This window comes from Lucilia cuprina, chromosome 3, assembly GCF_022045245.1.
Source record: "Lucilia cuprina isolate Lc7/37 chromosome 3, ASM2204524v1, whole genome shotgun sequence".
Lineage (NCBI taxonomy): Eukaryota > Metazoa > Arthropoda > Insecta > Diptera > Calliphoridae > Lucilia > Lucilia cuprina.
Window position 1 is genome coordinate 54,314,195 of NC_060951.1, and position 18,559 is coordinate 54,332,753.

Genomic DNA, 18,559 nt, shown 5'->3' on the forward strand with positions numbered 1-18,559 from the left:
GACACATTAAGACTTATCAAGCCATTAATTATGAAAGGCATAATACACATAATTTATATTAGGGCTGGACAAATGATTAATTTTATAGGCAAAAAGAAAAAAAATAACAATATTTTAGCATAGCAAATTTTGCTTTAGGCAGGCTATTGTTTTCGTCATGCTTATTACAATAAAAAAGGACAAAATTAAAATCACTACCAAACTCCCTTAAAATTTGAACAATTTTAAATCAAATGTTTTAACATTAATCAACATCCCTTTAAAATTTCTTTAATTACAAATAATTAACACAAATAAGACCCTCCTTTTATGAGGAAAGTGACATATATTTTTGCCAACAATAAAAACAACACAATTTCTATAGAAAAAATTGCAACATAAAAAGAGATATAGCTAAAGTTGAATAATACTATAAGATCTTGGGAACCCCTAGAACGCCATATTCTTTTTTTCAGTATTAACAAGCAGCTACTGCTGCAATTGTTCATTCAACCATTCATACTTTCATTCATTTCAAAATTCATTCATTCCTGCCACACAGGCTTTATACGTATGTATATATATGCATGCATTCAATAAAAATGGTAGTAATGCTACTGCAGTTACATGCAACACTACATATTACCACTTAAAGCAGGGAAGCTACTAAAGAAAAAAGAAGAAAACGCAAGCCAATGGTGTCCTTTTGTGTTTAAGACCGTAACAAAAAGAAACAGAAAATATGACATGTCATATACATACATATATTTTCACTAACATAAAAAGAGTTTTTATGATATTTCAGAGTTTTTTTTTCAAGCATTATTAAACATTATAATAAATTCAATTGAATGTGAAAAACAAAAAAATTGTCTTAGGTACGAGTAATAGTGACTCTGCGGAAATGCTTGACAATAAATTAACAATACAATGAAAAAAAAAAAAAATATTCAACTGAATTGTTTAAGTGAAAACAAAAGGTCATTTTCAAAATCTTTTTCCCCCTAAAGCAAAATAGTTTTCTTTAAATAACACGACCTACCGCACATAATCCTAAGATTTTTGTCTCTGTAATTTCCAAAACAATAACACTTCTTCTTTGTATTTATTAATAATGAAATTCAGGTTCAATAGAATATTATCTGATATCTGATTTTTTTCTATACATATTTCCTTTTTATGTTTCTTCGTTAGTTTGAAGTTATTAGCATGAAAAACAATAAAATTTAGACTTTACTATGTGTGGTAATTTTACAACCCTTCTTTAGCAACAGCTGTTTAATTGTGTTGTAATTTATGCAAGATTTCTAATATGCTAATTTTGGGATATTTTGTAAAGGTTAAAAAACAAGCTGTTTCAAAATTTGTTATTTTAAAGAATTTTTAATTTTTATTATTGTAATACGCAATTTGAAATTTTAACATGATGCAACATGTTTTCAATAATAAACAGCAACAACTTAGAGAGAAATTTATAATATGTTCTTTAGGTTTCATAGGAAACCAGCAGACCTTTGTATGAAAACAAGTTTTCTTTAAGGAAAAAAGCTTAGCTTAAGCTAACTTAAATAAAACACTCTTTGCTTCGGTGTTATTTGCATTTTAATTACCTTCTTGGACAGAACTATTGAATTTATATCTTAAATATGTTTTCTGAAGACTTTGTGAGAACTAAAAGATAACTTTGTATGCTTGTTTAACTTATTATAACTCTCTATTCTTCGGTGTTATTTTAATATTAATACCTCTCTAACATAAAACTATCAGCTAGACTGATTTTTTAGGGTTAAAATTATGTCTATTTTATTTAGTCTATATAATCTATTTAATACATTAAAAAAACATTTATATTTTTATAAAGCTCTTAAAAAATTAAAAAAGCAATCTCATTTTATAGCCCTCATTAAATAAATTATTAATAATAATTCTTCAAAAATTTAATGCATTAATAAAACTTGCAATTAAATAATAATATTTTTTTAATGAATTCATTTTGTTTTTAATTTTCCCGTTTTTCGGAAACATTGACATAATTAAGATATAAATTCTTAAGTTTATGTTCATGTCGTTTGTTTATTTTTTCTATACTTTGTCTTAAATTTATTTCTTTTCACCAAAAAAGAAAATAAAAATCTTACGAAATGTTATAAGCCCCCTGAGTTTTGCTTGGTTGTTTATAAAACTACTTACATACGTTGTTTTTTATGGATTTTTTCTAACTTTTGCTTGCAATAAATAATGTCAACTGAAGATTTTAATGGTAATGACGATGATGATGATGAGGAGGAGGCGAGCTGTCGCTAATGTTTTGCAGGTCTTAACAAAATAAAGGTGGTATTAACATTTGTATTTTGTATTTAACACCCATCAACTGCATAACAAATCTAGAAAAAAAGAGCTAAAAAATACTTAACAAATTGTAGGCACTTAAAGCATTTGGAGCATGCAACAACGTTCAGGGTGGCATTATCAACGTTCAAATAAAAACGCTTTTGCTCTTAACCAATTAAAAGGCTAAATAATCACCACATTAACTTAGCCATAAAAAAACATAAAAACAACAAGTCAAAAATATATGTATATTTCATGTATATTTCAAATATACAAATATATTTTTCTATTTCAAATTAACACTAGCCCAAAAGGGGGGAAACTATACACAGCAGTTGCCAGCACATTATGCTGAAAATATTGCTGCTGCATTTAGAATGTTATTTGAATTATACTACACATATTTCAATATTAACACAACAAAAAAATATATAGCTTTTAATATCAAATATATTATTTTGTTCTATTTTTCAGTTTTTTTTTATACAAATACTCTTTTTTTCCTGTAGCTGTTCTAAATTTAAAGTGAAATATATAATAAAAGAAAAATCTATTTGAAAATGAAAATGTTAAAAATGTGTTTGTTAGTTGCTTGTCTTAGTTTTAAATGAAATGATTTATGTTTTAATATTTATAGCTTGATATACATATATTGAAGAGCATCTCTACATTTTTGCTATTTCTATAATATATAGGGGTGTTTAAGGGGCCCTAAAGCTGTGGAAATAGATGGGAAATATATCATTAATTGTAGTTTATAGTTGTCGTTTTGTCGGCTTTATTAAGGCAGCTTTTAACATGTTTATTTGGTGTTAGATTTTGCAGTTTGATGTTTAAATATTTTAGTTTTGTATTTAATGTTAAATTTGATAGATATATTTATCATTATTGTAATAAACAACTCAATAGTTGAGCATATTTAAGTCTTTTAAGATTTATGACTTGTTAACATGGGAGAAGGTCTACTACTGTCATGATATTTGGTTTTATAATAAATATATTTTAAGTTTTATAATAATTAACAAATTTGAAAATAATTTAATTATGTGGTAATTAATGAATATTACAGTTTATATTGGTTATGTGGACTTTTAAAAAGAAAATTATCTTTATAATAAAATAATAAAGCTATCTTTAATTGAATCTTCAGTTAAGCTTTTCTGTTGCTGAAAAAGTTTTGCTACTAGCCACTAAGCCTGTCCCCCAGCACTAGTCACATTAATAATTTAAGTTTAAGTTATATAGAGGTAGTGCTTTGCACTACCTCTTAAGCAGGCAGAGAATACATAAGTATGCATAAGTATGTGTGCAAGCTAGAGTGAAAGAGGCTCTTTACCTAACTCTGTTTTAAAACTTTGAATTAGATATTTTCTTAAATGTTTAATATATTTTTATTAATTTGTTCCCTTTTCTTTCTTTATTGCAGTTTGTTCAAGATTGGCATCATTGTATGGATTTCGAGGATTGTAAAAATGTAAGTATTTTTATAAGCTTTACAATAAACACCTTTTTAAATGTTTATTGTTTTATTAAGTAATATAAATATTTTAATTTATTTTTTATATTTTCTTAATATTTCACTGTATTATTAAAATCAAATATGCCTCTACCCCTTAAATGTTGGCATGACCTTAAAAAAAACTTAAATGTGTTTATAGTCCCTTTTAAACAGTTAGAAAACCATAATTATTTTCCCAAGCACTAAAAGTAAAGAACCTTTAAAATTTTGCTAAAATTACCCCAAAAACCTAAAAAAATATTTAAATATTTGAGTCTTAAATAAATTTTTAAACTGTTTAACTTTTGCCCTTTATATTCTCTAGTTTAAATACACATAATCATAAATTTGTTTCCCCTTTAATGACATCCGCGTTGAAAATACACACACATGCAAAACATAAATCCCCTTTTTATAACAATTGCATGCCTCATAGATAAAGTATGAAAAAAAACGAAACAAATTCTTTGAAACACATTTCCTTTTTCTCAAAAACAAAGTTTGAAAGAAAACTAAATCCATTTATATATGATCAAACAAGACCACCGACTAGATACAATAAATATATTTGCAACTGCACTCATTTTTGTTTTGCGAAGTTGGTTTTATTTTTCTTCATTCTATTTGTTGTAACAATAATAAACTATAGGTTTTTGCCTTTAAATGAAATGTATGAATGCATTTGACGGTAAAGTCATTGTCTTTTTTCTATATTTATATGGATATTGCAATAGTATAATAAAAAAACATAGTAAATTTACAATTGTGTTACCAAAAAGCCGCTTATTGGTATAAACATTTCAATAGTTGTTGTCATCGTAGTTTTTGAATATAAAAAAAAACTATAATAAGAAAGCAAACAAATGTACGTAACATTTTTTTAGAATATAATAAAAATATATGTAGCAGAATTGGGTCAATTGAAAATTTATCGATAAAACCAAAAATAATAATAAAAAATCTAAAACCATACCTAGGGCAGTTTTGCCTTAAATTTTTTTTCGTACATGCAAACTTAGCAAAAAATCCTCCACTGCTAAAAAGGAAAACTACAGAGATGACTTTACCATGCACAAAAGAATAACAGGAAGGCCTTTTGCTCTTGTTCATAAAAAAGGAAGCTATAAAATACAAAATATATTTTTTTTTTTTGTTCACTATTTTGTTAGTTTTTAAATATTATTTCGAGCACTGTGCTCTGTTTAGTAACTAGAGCAATGACTAAAAATATGAACAAGCAGCAAGAAAAAAAAAAAGAAAAACAAGGTTAAAACTACAAATATCCCTTATATAGTAACAAGATTTTTTATATAACTGTGTGGATGTGTTGGTTACTGCGACAAAAAGGACTCTTATCAGGCCAAAAAAATAAAATTACAAAAATTCAAGTGAATACTTTTTTTTCAAGAACATATTTTAACAAGATTTTTGCGTTTTGTTAAACAAAATAGTTTTAAATAGAAGCAATTTTTTTTTCAAATGACATTGAACATATTTTCTGTTTCGAATGGAAGGACTATTAAATAAGTTACTCGCTAAAATGTAAGAATTCTTTCCAACTAGTTTTCAGCAATTCTTTTTTTATTTCCTAAATTAATGAAGACACTTTACTTAAGGCAAAAATCCTACAAAAAAAATCAATTACTTTATAAAAAGTATTGAATTTCCTTAACTAAATTTGTTTATAATAACAAAACTTAGCTTTGAATAACCTCCCTTAAGCTTTTTAGTTTAATACCCAAAAGATAATCTAAATGATTTTCCAAAATAATCTTTTAACAAACATGTGTCTTTCTACTAATATGATGTTAATCAATATAAGAAAAGGGAAATATATTAAATATGCCACACGTTCAATATTTCAAAAGCAAGAAAAAAAATAGTTAAAGGGAAATGTAACTAGTTGTTCATTTTAGTCTTTACTCCCTCAATACTTTTTATCTTTGTGTTTCGATATTTTTTTAATTTATCAATAATACTGACGCGTGACTTTTTATTCATAAAATTGTTTTTAATTCAAATATTTTCCTATATTTTTATCAGTGAAATCTATTAAATTTTTTTCTTTTTCTCTTGTTTTCCTTTTTGTTTGTGTGATAAAAGGCTTATTTATAAAAGTGGAATAATTTACAAATACTCTTTGTCACATTTTACAAATATTTATTTTAAATTTAACCAATAAAACTTCCTTTAGTTTGTTTTTTTCTCAAACATCAAACACAGAGATATAATGAATACTTGCATGATGTTTAGTTAGAGTTAAATAAAAATTTGTATACATATACACATTTGTATGTATTTTCCTGTGTAATTGTAGGCTTAATAATGGTATATGATGGGAATTTATAATCAGTCAAAAAAGTATGGAATATCTAGTGTTGTTTTGATAACGAATATAAAGTACCCTCTTTCAGAAGAATGAATACAGAGTTGATTCAGTAACGAATCACAAGTCATTGAAGGTTGTCATAGATTCCAATAGCTGTTGAAATTAAATTCTTGGACCAAAAGTCCTATTATTGTTGAAAAATTCCTAAAATTTAATTCAAGATTAAGTAGAAACCGTGCTTAAATTAAGAAAACAATTTTTGAATTAATCACATTTTGTTGACATTTCAATCTTGATCATATCTAAATTAAACTTATTTTCAACTCAATTTTATTCATTTAATTTAATCAAACCAAAAGTTCTAAAAATATATATATATTAAGAGGTCCATTTGATTCCAGAAACTAAAATTACAATTTCAAAGCCGATTACTTTACCTTTTAAAAGAATAATTAAATCAACAGCTCCAATACACATACCCACACTTTTGTCATACTTCCTTAAACAAACCACACACACACTAACTAACCAACTAATAACAATGAGAAGTCCATTTGATCCAGAAAGTAAAAAAGTACCTCTTGATACTAATTCAAAACCGATTACTTTACCCTTTTTAATAACAATTAAAATAACAGCTCCAATACACATACACACACGTTTGTCATACTTCCTTAAACAAACCACACACATACACACACACTAACTAACCAACTAATAACATGTATGAGATGACATTTATTACTTTCACAATATTTTTTCTTTTTTTCAAATAATTCCTATAAAAATGTATAAATTGTTTTCTATTTTTTCCATTTTAAATAAATTCATAGTATTATTTGCTTAATTTAAACAATTGTTTTGTGATATGCCTTTATTTGTGTATGTGTGTGGCATAAAATAAACACTTCAAAGCTATGACAGGAATAAATATATATGAATTTTTTCGATTTTTGGGGTTGGGGGGCGAGAGTAAAACAAATGAAAGTATTAAATAATGTATAGAAAAACATTTTTTCAATTTTTATTACAATTTTCACTGACACACGTTGTCAATATTTGCAGTCGTTGACTGCTGATGATTTCGTTGATATGTATATCGAATGAGTTTATTTACTCTAATATAACAATTTCAAAACCCCTTTTACTATGTATTACAAAAATAAAATTTGATTTTTAGTTTATATGGAAACAATCAAAACAAATCCATCATCGTGTTAATAATAATCAAAATCTATATACAAATTCACACTTGAAAAACAATTAAAAGATCATCTCTAAACTATAACAAAATTGGGAAACACACGGGAATTATAGTACTGCGTATTAGAACTGAGTAAACAAAAAAAAATTTAGTTGTTGCGGCAGTTGTTGCTACAATGATATTAAATAATTACTTGCTATGTTTTTGTTATAAATGTTTTAATACTTTTTTTTTTCAAATTATTTGTTTAAGTGTTGATGGAAATCGATGGAAAAAATATATACAAAATTTTATATAAACAATTGATTTTGGTGTCATTTATTTAGAAAACTCTAGCGAGGGGGGAGGAGTTACAAAATTAATATATTCTTGGAATTTAGAGTTTTGTAAACTCTTTATTATTCAAGTGTTTGGATGTAAGTGTTGGGTCTGTCCCCCTTCTATTTCTAATTGTTGTTAATCATTATTATATATATATTTTTTTTTTTTTTTTGAAAATTTATGGATCCTGTAGACAAGGGGTAAATTACTTAAACATTTGTAAACTAAACATTTGTTCATATTAAAACACCAGGGAAATTTCTTTAAACTGTGTTAATATTTCTTTTTTTTTTAGTTTTTTTTTCCCAAAATTTATGTCGAAATATTAATCAATATTTGTATTATATTTATTTTGGTTTCTTTTAAAATCTTTTAATGAGCTTTTAAATGCTGTTTTGGGGGTTATACTTCTTATGGTTTATTTTATTTATTAAATATTAAAGATGTCTGTCAGTTTTGAGTAATAATTAAGTGAACTTATTAACCTTAGTTGGTTAGTGATATGAAACAGATAACCCAACATGTCTATCAAAATGTCTAAATTTTTGAAAACAAATCTATATTTATAAACTAGAGCATATAAATGCTTTGTAACATATGTTTGGAAAAAAAATTTGTAAAATATTTTGTTACACTTATGTTGTTTAAGATTAAGATCCTTTTGTTTTTTTATTTTGTTAACGTTGGGTTTAATTAAATTTTCATGTTTTTCGTTTTTTTTTAACTACAAGTATTCAGTCATTTTACTCCACATGTTGGCATTTCAATATTTCAAAATGTTTGGGAATAGAAGAAAAAAATTAAACGAAAACGTCGTTTAGCACTTTGTATACAAAATGACAAATTGGTTTAGACATGGGGATATTTTTTCATCTCTTTGCTATATTCTTCTCTCTAGGTCATAAAACTAACACTTGAAAATATTTCTTATAGTTTTTTTTACGTTTTTTCCACAAACTAGTATTTGTTTGTATACATAGTATAGTTTGACAAATTGTCCAATATGACTTTGGCTATAACATGTGTAATATATTTTTTTTTTTTTTTTTGGGAATTTTTTTTTTTCACTTACACATTCAACAATAATGTCTTGTCAGCATTATAGGACACAAATAACTATGAAATGTCTGAAAAGATTATGTGGTTTGTTGGTCACTTGTACTTGGTTGACATCAAAATAAAGTGTCTTGTGTAATTTTGAAAACATTTTCATAGTGTGTAATAAATTAGTAGGGCACAAATTAGGAGGCAATAATTTTTAAGGCAGAAACAACAAATTAGTTTATAGTACTCGAAATTTGTATTGCCAAATATGCTATCATAAGCTTAAAAAATAGTAAAAGCGATAACTATGAAAACATCATTTAAAAAAGCCTTTAAATCTCTAGGATTAACAGCTTAATGCATATAGCAATTTGTTTCATTGCAACAATGAAATTCTTTGTTAGTTTGTTTTATTCAAACAACAAATTTACATTGCTGGTAAAGCAGTGATTTTTATGTTAACAAATTTATGTAAGTTTATTAATCAGTTTCTCATCATTATTTCAAATTTGGTTCATTACCTCATAAACTTAATTTTTTCTAAATTTTTTAATCGTTTTTGTTATGTTCGCTTTCAAATAAACTACAATTTTACAACAATTTATAATAATATTTTTTATTTACTATTAATTTATGCATACTTAGTTTGTTAATTAACCATTTAAATGGTGTAATAAACAATATTTGTATAAATTATAAACCTCTAAACATAATACATACATATATGTATGTATATATATATATGCTTTCTGTGTAAACTAGATTTGTATTTGTATTTATGTTAATATAATTTCTAACATGTATATGAATAAACAATATTGTGTTGCCCCAAAATCAATATGTAATATGCGTGTGTTTATTTTATAATACAATTTTGGTATTTGTACAGTTGTTGTATGTGGAAGCTGTATTAGCGGTTTTAGAAAAACACATCTATACGTATAATAAACTAATAAAACAACCTTGTTAATTATTAGAAAATGCGATCAAATCCCAATCAAATTTGCATAAATTATTTAAACTTAAACCAAATAACCCATGTAGGCATAGAAATACAATAATCAAATAGACCAAAACATAATTTATTTAACATTAATTTCAATTTAAATTTTAAAAATAACAAAAAAAGATTTTTTTATGTTTTTTCAAAAATTTTACAAATTAAATTTTAAACTTTTTTTTTCTGCTACACATTTTTTTACATAGTATTTTGTAACTTACTAATCATCTTTATTCATTCCTCCTCCAATTTGATTATGTTTTTTTTTTTTTTGGTTTGTATTTTTTTCATTTTCTTTTGATTAAAGTGCCAGTAGTAGTGGTTCATTTGAAAGACTATTTGATTGGCATAAATTTTTCCAAAACGAAAAACGTGTTGACATGTTGTACAAGCCATAAAATTGTTTAGTTTACTATAAGTTTATTTTCTTATTTTCAAAAAAAAAAAAAAAAAAAAAAAAAAAAAAATATTTATGAGTTCAAAAAACATATTTTTTTCTCTACATTTTAACAAATCATGTTATCAAATATGTTTTAGGTTTTTGGGAATTTTTTTTGTTTGTTAGTTGTAAATGTTAATATCTAAATAGCTATTTTGTATTTGAAATTTATTTCTTTTCATTTAATTTTAAATGTTTTCCATTATATAGTTAACTAGTTAATTTGTATACCGTTACAACGTTCAAAATTAGTTATTTTATGTTGAACAGTTACAATTTTATAAAGAAAAATAATTTGAAAATTCTATGTAAAACATATTGAACTATTACGGATAAAATTTACATATGTTTTATTTAAATTTAAAAAAATCAATATTTAAATAATTTCAAGTTTTTCTAAGGAATCTGAGAAAAAATAATTCAAAAGAATTTTTAAAATAAAAAAAATATTTTTAAAATAACAAAAGTTCTTCATAAAACTGAATAAACATTTTGCTGTAGCTCAGAAACAAGTTGTCAACATAGCAATTATATTGTAATATTGCAAACTAAAAAAAATTAAGATTATTGTTATATTTTTTATTTGTACCCTGTGTTTAACGAAAAGGCAACATTAAACTGTTAGCAACATGTTGCTCAACATGTTAATGTCATTTCTTTATAACCTAACTATACAAATTTACTTGGTATTGAAGCATTAACTAGAAAAATTATTATAAAAACTTTAATTACAACAAGAAAACCTAAAGTCTAGACAACACTCCCTAATTTAGCTTAGCACTTAGTTAAGGCCTTTATTTTGTTTTTTAGTTACAAAGTTTTATTGCATGCCTTTTCTTTGTTTTGTCTTACATTTTTTTAATTGCAATTCCCATTTATGTCCTGCACTTTTTATCTGTTCACCTTTTATGCATTTTATATTTAATTATTTCTTATATAAAACTTATATAATTTCACATATATATTTTACTGCAATTTCATTTAATGTATGTGTGTGTTTGTGTTATTTTGTTTATTTAATCATGCATATCATTTATACATAATAAACATTTGATGTGTTATAACAGAAAAAAAAAATATTTAAAAATTAAATATCAATTAAGCATAATTTTGAATTCAAAGACAAAAAACATCTTCTTTTTTACGTTACAGATGTGCATCACGCCACCTAATATCAATAGTTATATCCCAGAAGCATTCAGTTTTCTGGTGAGTGCCAAATATTAACTGCAAAAAAAATCTAAAGCTTTTTTTAATTTTCTGCAAATCCATCATTATCACATATACGGCTTTTTGTTTATTTGATTTTTTTCATAAAGCTCCTCATAATCCTTGTTAATCCTTTACACTGTTCATCCATCCTTTTATTTCCTAAAAAACAACTGCTGCTTTTTTGGTTTAAACTTATTTTTATTAACTTTTTATATTTATGGTTTGGTTTATTTGTGCTTTTCTTGGTTTTATTGCTTTATGACAAATTTTTTTCTAAGCATAAATGTGCTAATGTTTATACAAACAGTGTTTAGCAACATTGTTTAAAAAGTTTTTAGGTTAGTTTTCTCAATTTCTTAAGCTTTTTTCATTATATTAATTTTTTATTTCTAATAAAGTGTTTTTTTTTTTTTTTGAAATTATCAATATTTTTTCAGGCAACACTTCTAACAAAAGCTTTTTCTCAACATTGTTTATAAACATTTTATACTAAAAAAACTTTAAGTCTTAAATTTAAAGAATTTTATTTTTAATTTTATTATATTTGAAAATATTTACAAAAATTTTTTCAGCAACAATGTTTATAAACAATAAAATGTTGCTAGTAAAAAATCTTTTAAAATTTAAATTATTTTTTTTTTTCATTTTAATAATATTTATAACTATTGTGTTTGAGATCATTATAACATTTTTCCTCTAATTATAAAGTCATTTTAACAATTTTCTGCCTTTGTGAAATCTTTTCTAAACTATACCATCATGTCATGTCGCTTTAACGCCTAATGTCTTAATTGTGCATTTTTCAACTCTTTTCTATTATTCTTTATTTTCTTTTTAAAACATTTAAACAAAAGAAAGAAAAGATTTTCTAACATGTTAGATTATATATTTATGTCTGTATATTCTTTTTTATTATGGAATTTGATAAATATTATAAAACATTTTTATGGCTGATGTTGCATACAAATTCGTAAAGTCTGTATACATTTATGCATATAAACGTATTTCAAAAAAAATTCAAAAAAATAAGCTTACAATTGAATTTTAAAGTAATCGCAATTCTAATGGTGTCATAAAAAGTAACGACTATGACGGATAAAAGATGCATACATTTCAGACAACTTTGTTGAACACTTTTTACATGTAAAATATCAAAAAAATAAATGTTTAGAATTTTTTTCTTACAATAAAATCGTATAAAACTAAAACATATTTTTAAATGTATGTATGTTTTTCCTTTTTTTGTACAAAATGGCGCCATTTATGAAGTTACAAGAAAATTTCTTTTTGAAATTCATTAAAAATGTAATTTTTTTGTTTAGCAACCTTTAGCAAAAAAGAGAAAAAATAAAATAATACAACAATTTGCCTTAAAAAAAAGGCTTAACAAAGACTAAAACTTTAAAACATGTTATATTTTTTACTAAACAATTATAACGTTAAAAAAAACATCGAGACATATAGTAAATGTTTGACTCGCTGAAACAACTGTTGCCATATTTCGGGAAAAAATCGTTAACACTCTTGTCTATGTATGAGTTTTTATTCCTGAAGTTCTTTTCGCAAAAAAATACAAAACCTAAAAGAACGAATGAATAACTTGTTTCTAACAATTTTGCCATTTTTATTTTGTATGTTTTAACATTAAAATTCCCGGCTTTTAGTTTTTTATTTTGGTTTCGTTTTGTTCAACTTCATGGCGGGAAGTTTTCAAACCCGCTCGCTTTATTATATACTTTTTTTACATACATACTTCATATGTTAGTTTCAAGCAACATTTTCCTCTTGAATACAGTTTGTTGAGTTTTTTATAAAGATTTTTTTTCACACATTTGCAAACTCATGGAATATTAAATTTTTTGGCTACTTTTTCATCAACACATTTTCCCTATTTAAAAGGGTCTCTTTAATTTAAAATTTTAAGTAAACTTCAGAACCGCTGGGTTTTTTCATTTTAAACTTTACTGTTTAATGTTAAACCTTATGTTTTTTCCCCATTTTCAAATTATGTGCATTTAAAATGATGACATTTTCTTTTATGCTCATCTTTACAAAGTAAAAAAAAAAAAATATGGGTTTGTTGTTTTTCTGTTTAAGCTCAAAATACTACAACAATTTTGCAAATAAAAGTTTTGAAAATATCGCCACCACAAAAAATGAAAACTTTTGCCGACAAATTGTTTAAAAGCACAAAAACTATAGTTATAAAATTAGTTTTCTACACAAAGTAACTAAAAATTTCTTTAGCTGATAATTATGGTTTAAAATCTATTTGTGTTTTAACATGAACTTTTGAACTTTTTTTTTGCAAAAAACTAAATATAAACTTAAAATAAATGGTTAATTAAGTTTAAAGATTGCAAAAGGAAATTTCAACACCTAGAAGTAATAAAATACAATACTTTTCAACAAATTGAAACATTAAAGCAGTTGTTTTTCTTTCTCTCCCATCCAAAAATTCCATACGAAATTTGTTAACTTATAATTTGCTTAAATATGTAATTAAATTTTAAAAATCTTTTACTATTAATACTAATTATTTTATAATTTAATTTTCTTTTCTAGTGTTGGAATAATTGTGATCAACAATTGGGTCCGTTTCCCTTAAATATCAATTCAGCTTTGCGTCAGGGTTCCTTGGTGATAACAGACATTGCTTGGGATCAAGCCATCACGAATGCATCAAAGCAATGTTTAGTTACTTGGGAGGTCTCTGGAGGCGGTCTAATGGGCAACCTATTGACTGATAGTTCTACTGTTGAATTATCCCTCTGGTCAGATACAGTATATCACGTACAAGTTACGTGCAAACATAAGGTAAGTTTTTGATAAAATCACAAAAATAATACAAACTGTAAGAACCCAAAACAAACTTAATAGTTTTGCTTAAATTTTTACAAAACCTCAAAACTAGTTGTAAAGCTTAATTGGTTATAATATTTTAGTCTTTACTGTAAGAGTTTAATGCTTAAGCGCCATCATCAAGATGATGTTGTTGTTATTGTTGATCATGATGATGATGATCTAACCTTGGTGGTTTTTGGTGATGGCGGCTTCATTAGTACAAACATCTTCTTTTTCTCTTAGTTACCTAAGCCGTTGTTCTATATTTACTTTAGCAATGGTCTAGCAGCCACCATCAAAGCATCTGGGAGTTAAGAATAGCCAATTCAACAATATAAATTTTATTGTATGCATTACTTCTTCTTTAAGTTCATAAAATTCTTCATAATAGATGATCGTGATCATCATAATTTTTTTAGAGATTTTTTTTCTTTACTCCACCAACAAAAATGATCATGTTGCAACATTAAACTTGATTGTTTAAAGTAAGAAGACGATGGAAACAAAAAAAGAAACAAAAATTCCCATTATTCAATTTTTATATTCAATATATCTTGCACGAGACCACCATCAAAATTGTTTATGTTGCAAACAAAAAAAAAAAAGAAAATCTTTTTTTTTTTTGCAGTGACCATATGCAGTCTCTAACTCCAGGGTTTTTATGGTATGGTGTGAAAGCCATAGTAATTGGCTAATTACATCAATGTTTTTCTAGCTGTTGACAATTTTGTTACAAACTTCAAACATGCATTTTTTTCGTTTGTTTGCTTTTCTGCAACAAAACACAGAAATAAAAAAACTCAAATTAAGCTTTTGCCATAAAATGTTGCATGATGACTTAAGTCGTCGTCATTGTTGTTGGTGTCGTCCTCCTTATAGCGTGCCAGGTTCCATGATGATGATGATGATGGCATGCAATCATATTGTTGTTGTAGACCAAAACCAAACATTCAATATTATAGCACTCGCTTTAATTTTTATAGTTTTTTGTGTGTAGTTTTGTTGTTGTTGTTTTTGGTTCATTTGGAGTTTAAATACAATTTATTGTGGATTTTCTTTTATTTTCAAAAACTGAAGAGCGTTTTTTGTCTGTTTTTATCAATATACTTAAACGTGTATATATATATTTATATTTTGCGTGTCTAAGATTAGTGGAGCCTACGTTTTTGACATTAACACGCAACAATTTATAAAATAATTTACTAACAATCCGTAAACTTGCTTTAGAAGTATCACTCCGCTTGAACACTTTTGAAATCTTTGTTGTTATTAATGATGTTTTTGTTTCCTTTGTCTTTTTCCACTTCTCCACTTGGCAACCTCCATTGGTTTGTGGTATTTATTGGAGTTGTAGAGAAGCATAAAAATAAATTTCGAACAAAAAAAAGTATGGAAACATTAAGATTGCAGGTGGTTTGTTAAACTTGTATTGACATTTGATGATAATAACAAGCAACAATCAATTGATCTTGTCAGTTTTAAATTGATATGTTAGCAATAACTAAAAGAATTAGAAGATAAAGACACAGTAAACGAACAGAATAAAAGCGATGGCGATAAATATTCGTAAAATCTTAAACATTTCTTAATAGCAAAACTAATTTAAAAAACTCTTATGTTTTATGAAATACTAATCATTAATTATCATTTTATCTACTTTTAGGAAACTGGTGGCATGCGTAGATCTTTCAAATTGATTGTGGATACCCATAAACTAGGCGATAGTTCTGCCACCGGCATGCAAGCCATTGCTATGGATTCTACATTTGGTAGCAAAAATCTACCCCACATCTATGGTGCTGAATCGGTGCCCTCTACTTCAGGAGAAACTGACTCGAGAATGCGTATTTTAAAGGATAGTTCCAAAGATTTCCTGACACCCTACAATCCTAATGTAAATACCAAAACTAGTTCCAGCACTGCCTCCAGCAATGTTAAAACTCCCAATGCTGCCGCTGCATCGGCTGACGAAAATGAGGTAATCCCCAGCTTAAGTGTTAAACGTACAAAACTCATTGGTCTGCCAGCAGTAACAGAATCTTCCAGTTTTCTAACCCAAACCATGGTATTTGCTGTTGTCGGTTCAATAGTCTTATTTTTGGGCATCATTATCTTGTACCTTATCATGCGTCCTACACGCAAACAAATTTCAGTCATTGATAAGCAAGTGTTAATACAAACCGAAGTGCTGCCCAGCAAATTGCCCCTGAATCCAGCGTCTGTACAGAGTACAGCAACATTGTCACCCCTCAATGATCAACGTACCACATTACATGTGTAAATTTAGGTGTGATTTTTTAAGACTAATTTTTGTATAGTTGTGTAAATATTTTAGGGATTTTTTTTTAATATTATTTTTCTCACTTTTTTCGAGTGTATGTGATCGTGTAAATACAACATAGTAAGAAATTTAATTATAGTAAGTTTACTTTTAACAACTCAAAGTGTAAATATTTATTTTGCTTAATTTTACGTTTTAAGCTTAAATCGTGTGTTAGAGTGTGCGAATGAGAGTGTGTTAGTGAGTAAACTAAAACTGAAGTTTTATATTGAAGTTAGTGTAGAGTAGGAGAAGAAAAGAGCGATTTGGCCAAATTTACCTGACAGTGTTAATTTATTTGCTTAAACTTTAAAAGCTTTTTGTTGATTTATTTTTTAAGTCTAAATATATAAAGTTAAGTCTTAAAAACAAGGTCAGATCGTCCCCCCTTCATACTTAAGCAAGACAGACAAACCAACAAACAAACAAATAATATAAAATGCTTCAGTTAATACCTTTAACAATTTAATGTATTTATTTAAAATATAAAACAAACAAACCAATAACAATAAAATAAAGAAAAAAATAATTTTCAACTTAAAGTGAGTGAGATTTGAGAAAAGTGTTAAAAAATAAACTAGCATGTAAGATGTCTAGTCCTTTTGTGTAAGAATTATTAAAAGAAGGTCTCAATGAATGAGAGTAAATGAATGAATGTTTAAAATGTATTTTTAATTTATTTTATAAAACCATAACAAAGAAAATCTTTTAAATAAAAGTTTTTCATTTGTTTTTCTTAAGACACGCTTACAAAAAAACTCCCAGTGTAAAAAAAATTGTATGTTTGATTTAATTTTCAAATCTTTAGTTCTTGTTTTTTCAAGCTTTTTGATTTTAGAAATTTTTGATTTTTCTATTAGCAAAAAAAACACATTTTTCTTTTTGTATTGTATAAATTTATCAACAACACATGAAAAAAATCAAAAATATCTTCCAGTCAAAAGCAAATTGAAGAATATTGTAAAATAAGCCAACTGTCTAGAGATATCGAATCAAATAATCAGATTAGCATAAAATTTATAGCAGTTTATATATATAAAAAAATTTAATTTAAATAATATAATAAACTAAAATAAGGATAATTAATTTTAAATCATGTAAATATCAGCCATACAAAACAAACGGTAAAATGCAACTCTTTTGTAACAAAAAATACAAATTAGCATATAAAAAAATAAATAATTTAATATTATTAATAATAACAAAAAAGCAAAAAGAAAAACAACAAAAATTATTAATTTATATAATGTCTGCGTGTGTTTCAAATAAAGTCAAGCAATCATCAATAAAAATATAAATAAAATAAGAAACTAAACAAAACAAAATAAAACTAATAAAAAACCTAATTTTTTAAATATTAAATCTGTAACTAAAGAAAAATCTGTTAAATTTCTTAAACAACGAACAACTTTAATTTTTAAGTTCGTTTGATTTCTTTCACTATTTCCCTAAAGGAGGCACACGTTTAAAGACTGATATCCTTAAATCCTAATTTGTATTTCTTTCCCTCTAAAGCTCTGTTATTTCACTACTAATCTTATATTATAACATTTTTTTTGTAATCTAAATTTATCCTGAAAAAATTGTTATTGAATTTATGTTTATTTTTATGTTATTTTTTTCTTAACTATCTTAATTGACTTGGCTATCAGGCTAAGATAGGCTTAATTTATATTAACTACACAATTCTATTATGAAATTAAAAAAAAAACAAAATAATAATAAAAAATGAAAATTTAAAATAAATCATTATTCATGTTTCATCAGCAAACAAAACAATTGTAATTAGTAGTTATATTATAAATATTAAAAACAAAAAACACAAAAATATAAAAAGAAATAAAATAAAAAACAAAAAAATAAAGCGAAATTTAAAAAATTTAAATCAACTTTTTTTATTTAAGTTAATTTGAGAAAGTGCATTTTAAGGTGGTATATCATAATGTCCATTGTCATAGTGTCTATAGTCCTTATGACACACTAAATTTAGTCATAATGTAAATCGACATAATGATAATTTCAAAAGTGTCACAATGTC

General features: G+C 25.4%; 1 protein-coding gene across 2 annotated transcripts in view; it reads left to right on the top strand.

Moving 5' to 3' along the window:
* Window positions 1-18,267, top strand: part of LOC111676177 — a 30,832-nt gene extending 12,565 nt beyond the window's left edge. The window contains exons 2-5 of one of the 2 annotated variants that reach the window (XM_023437098.2): window positions 3,737-3,784; window positions 11,298-11,354; window positions 13,923-14,174; window positions 15,865-18,267. In XM_023437098.2, the coding sequence (XP_023292866.1) occupies window positions 3,737-3,784; window positions 11,298-11,354; window positions 13,923-14,174; window positions 15,865-16,482 (975 nt within the window). In that variant the 3' untranslated portion in view covers window positions 16,483-18,267. The remainder of the gene's footprint in view (window positions 1-3,736; window positions 3,785-11,297; window positions 11,355-13,922; window positions 14,175-15,864) is intronic. The other variant, XM_023437099.2, reaches the window with a different exon arrangement.
* The last annotated feature ends 292 nt before the right edge of the window (window positions 18,268-18,559 follow it).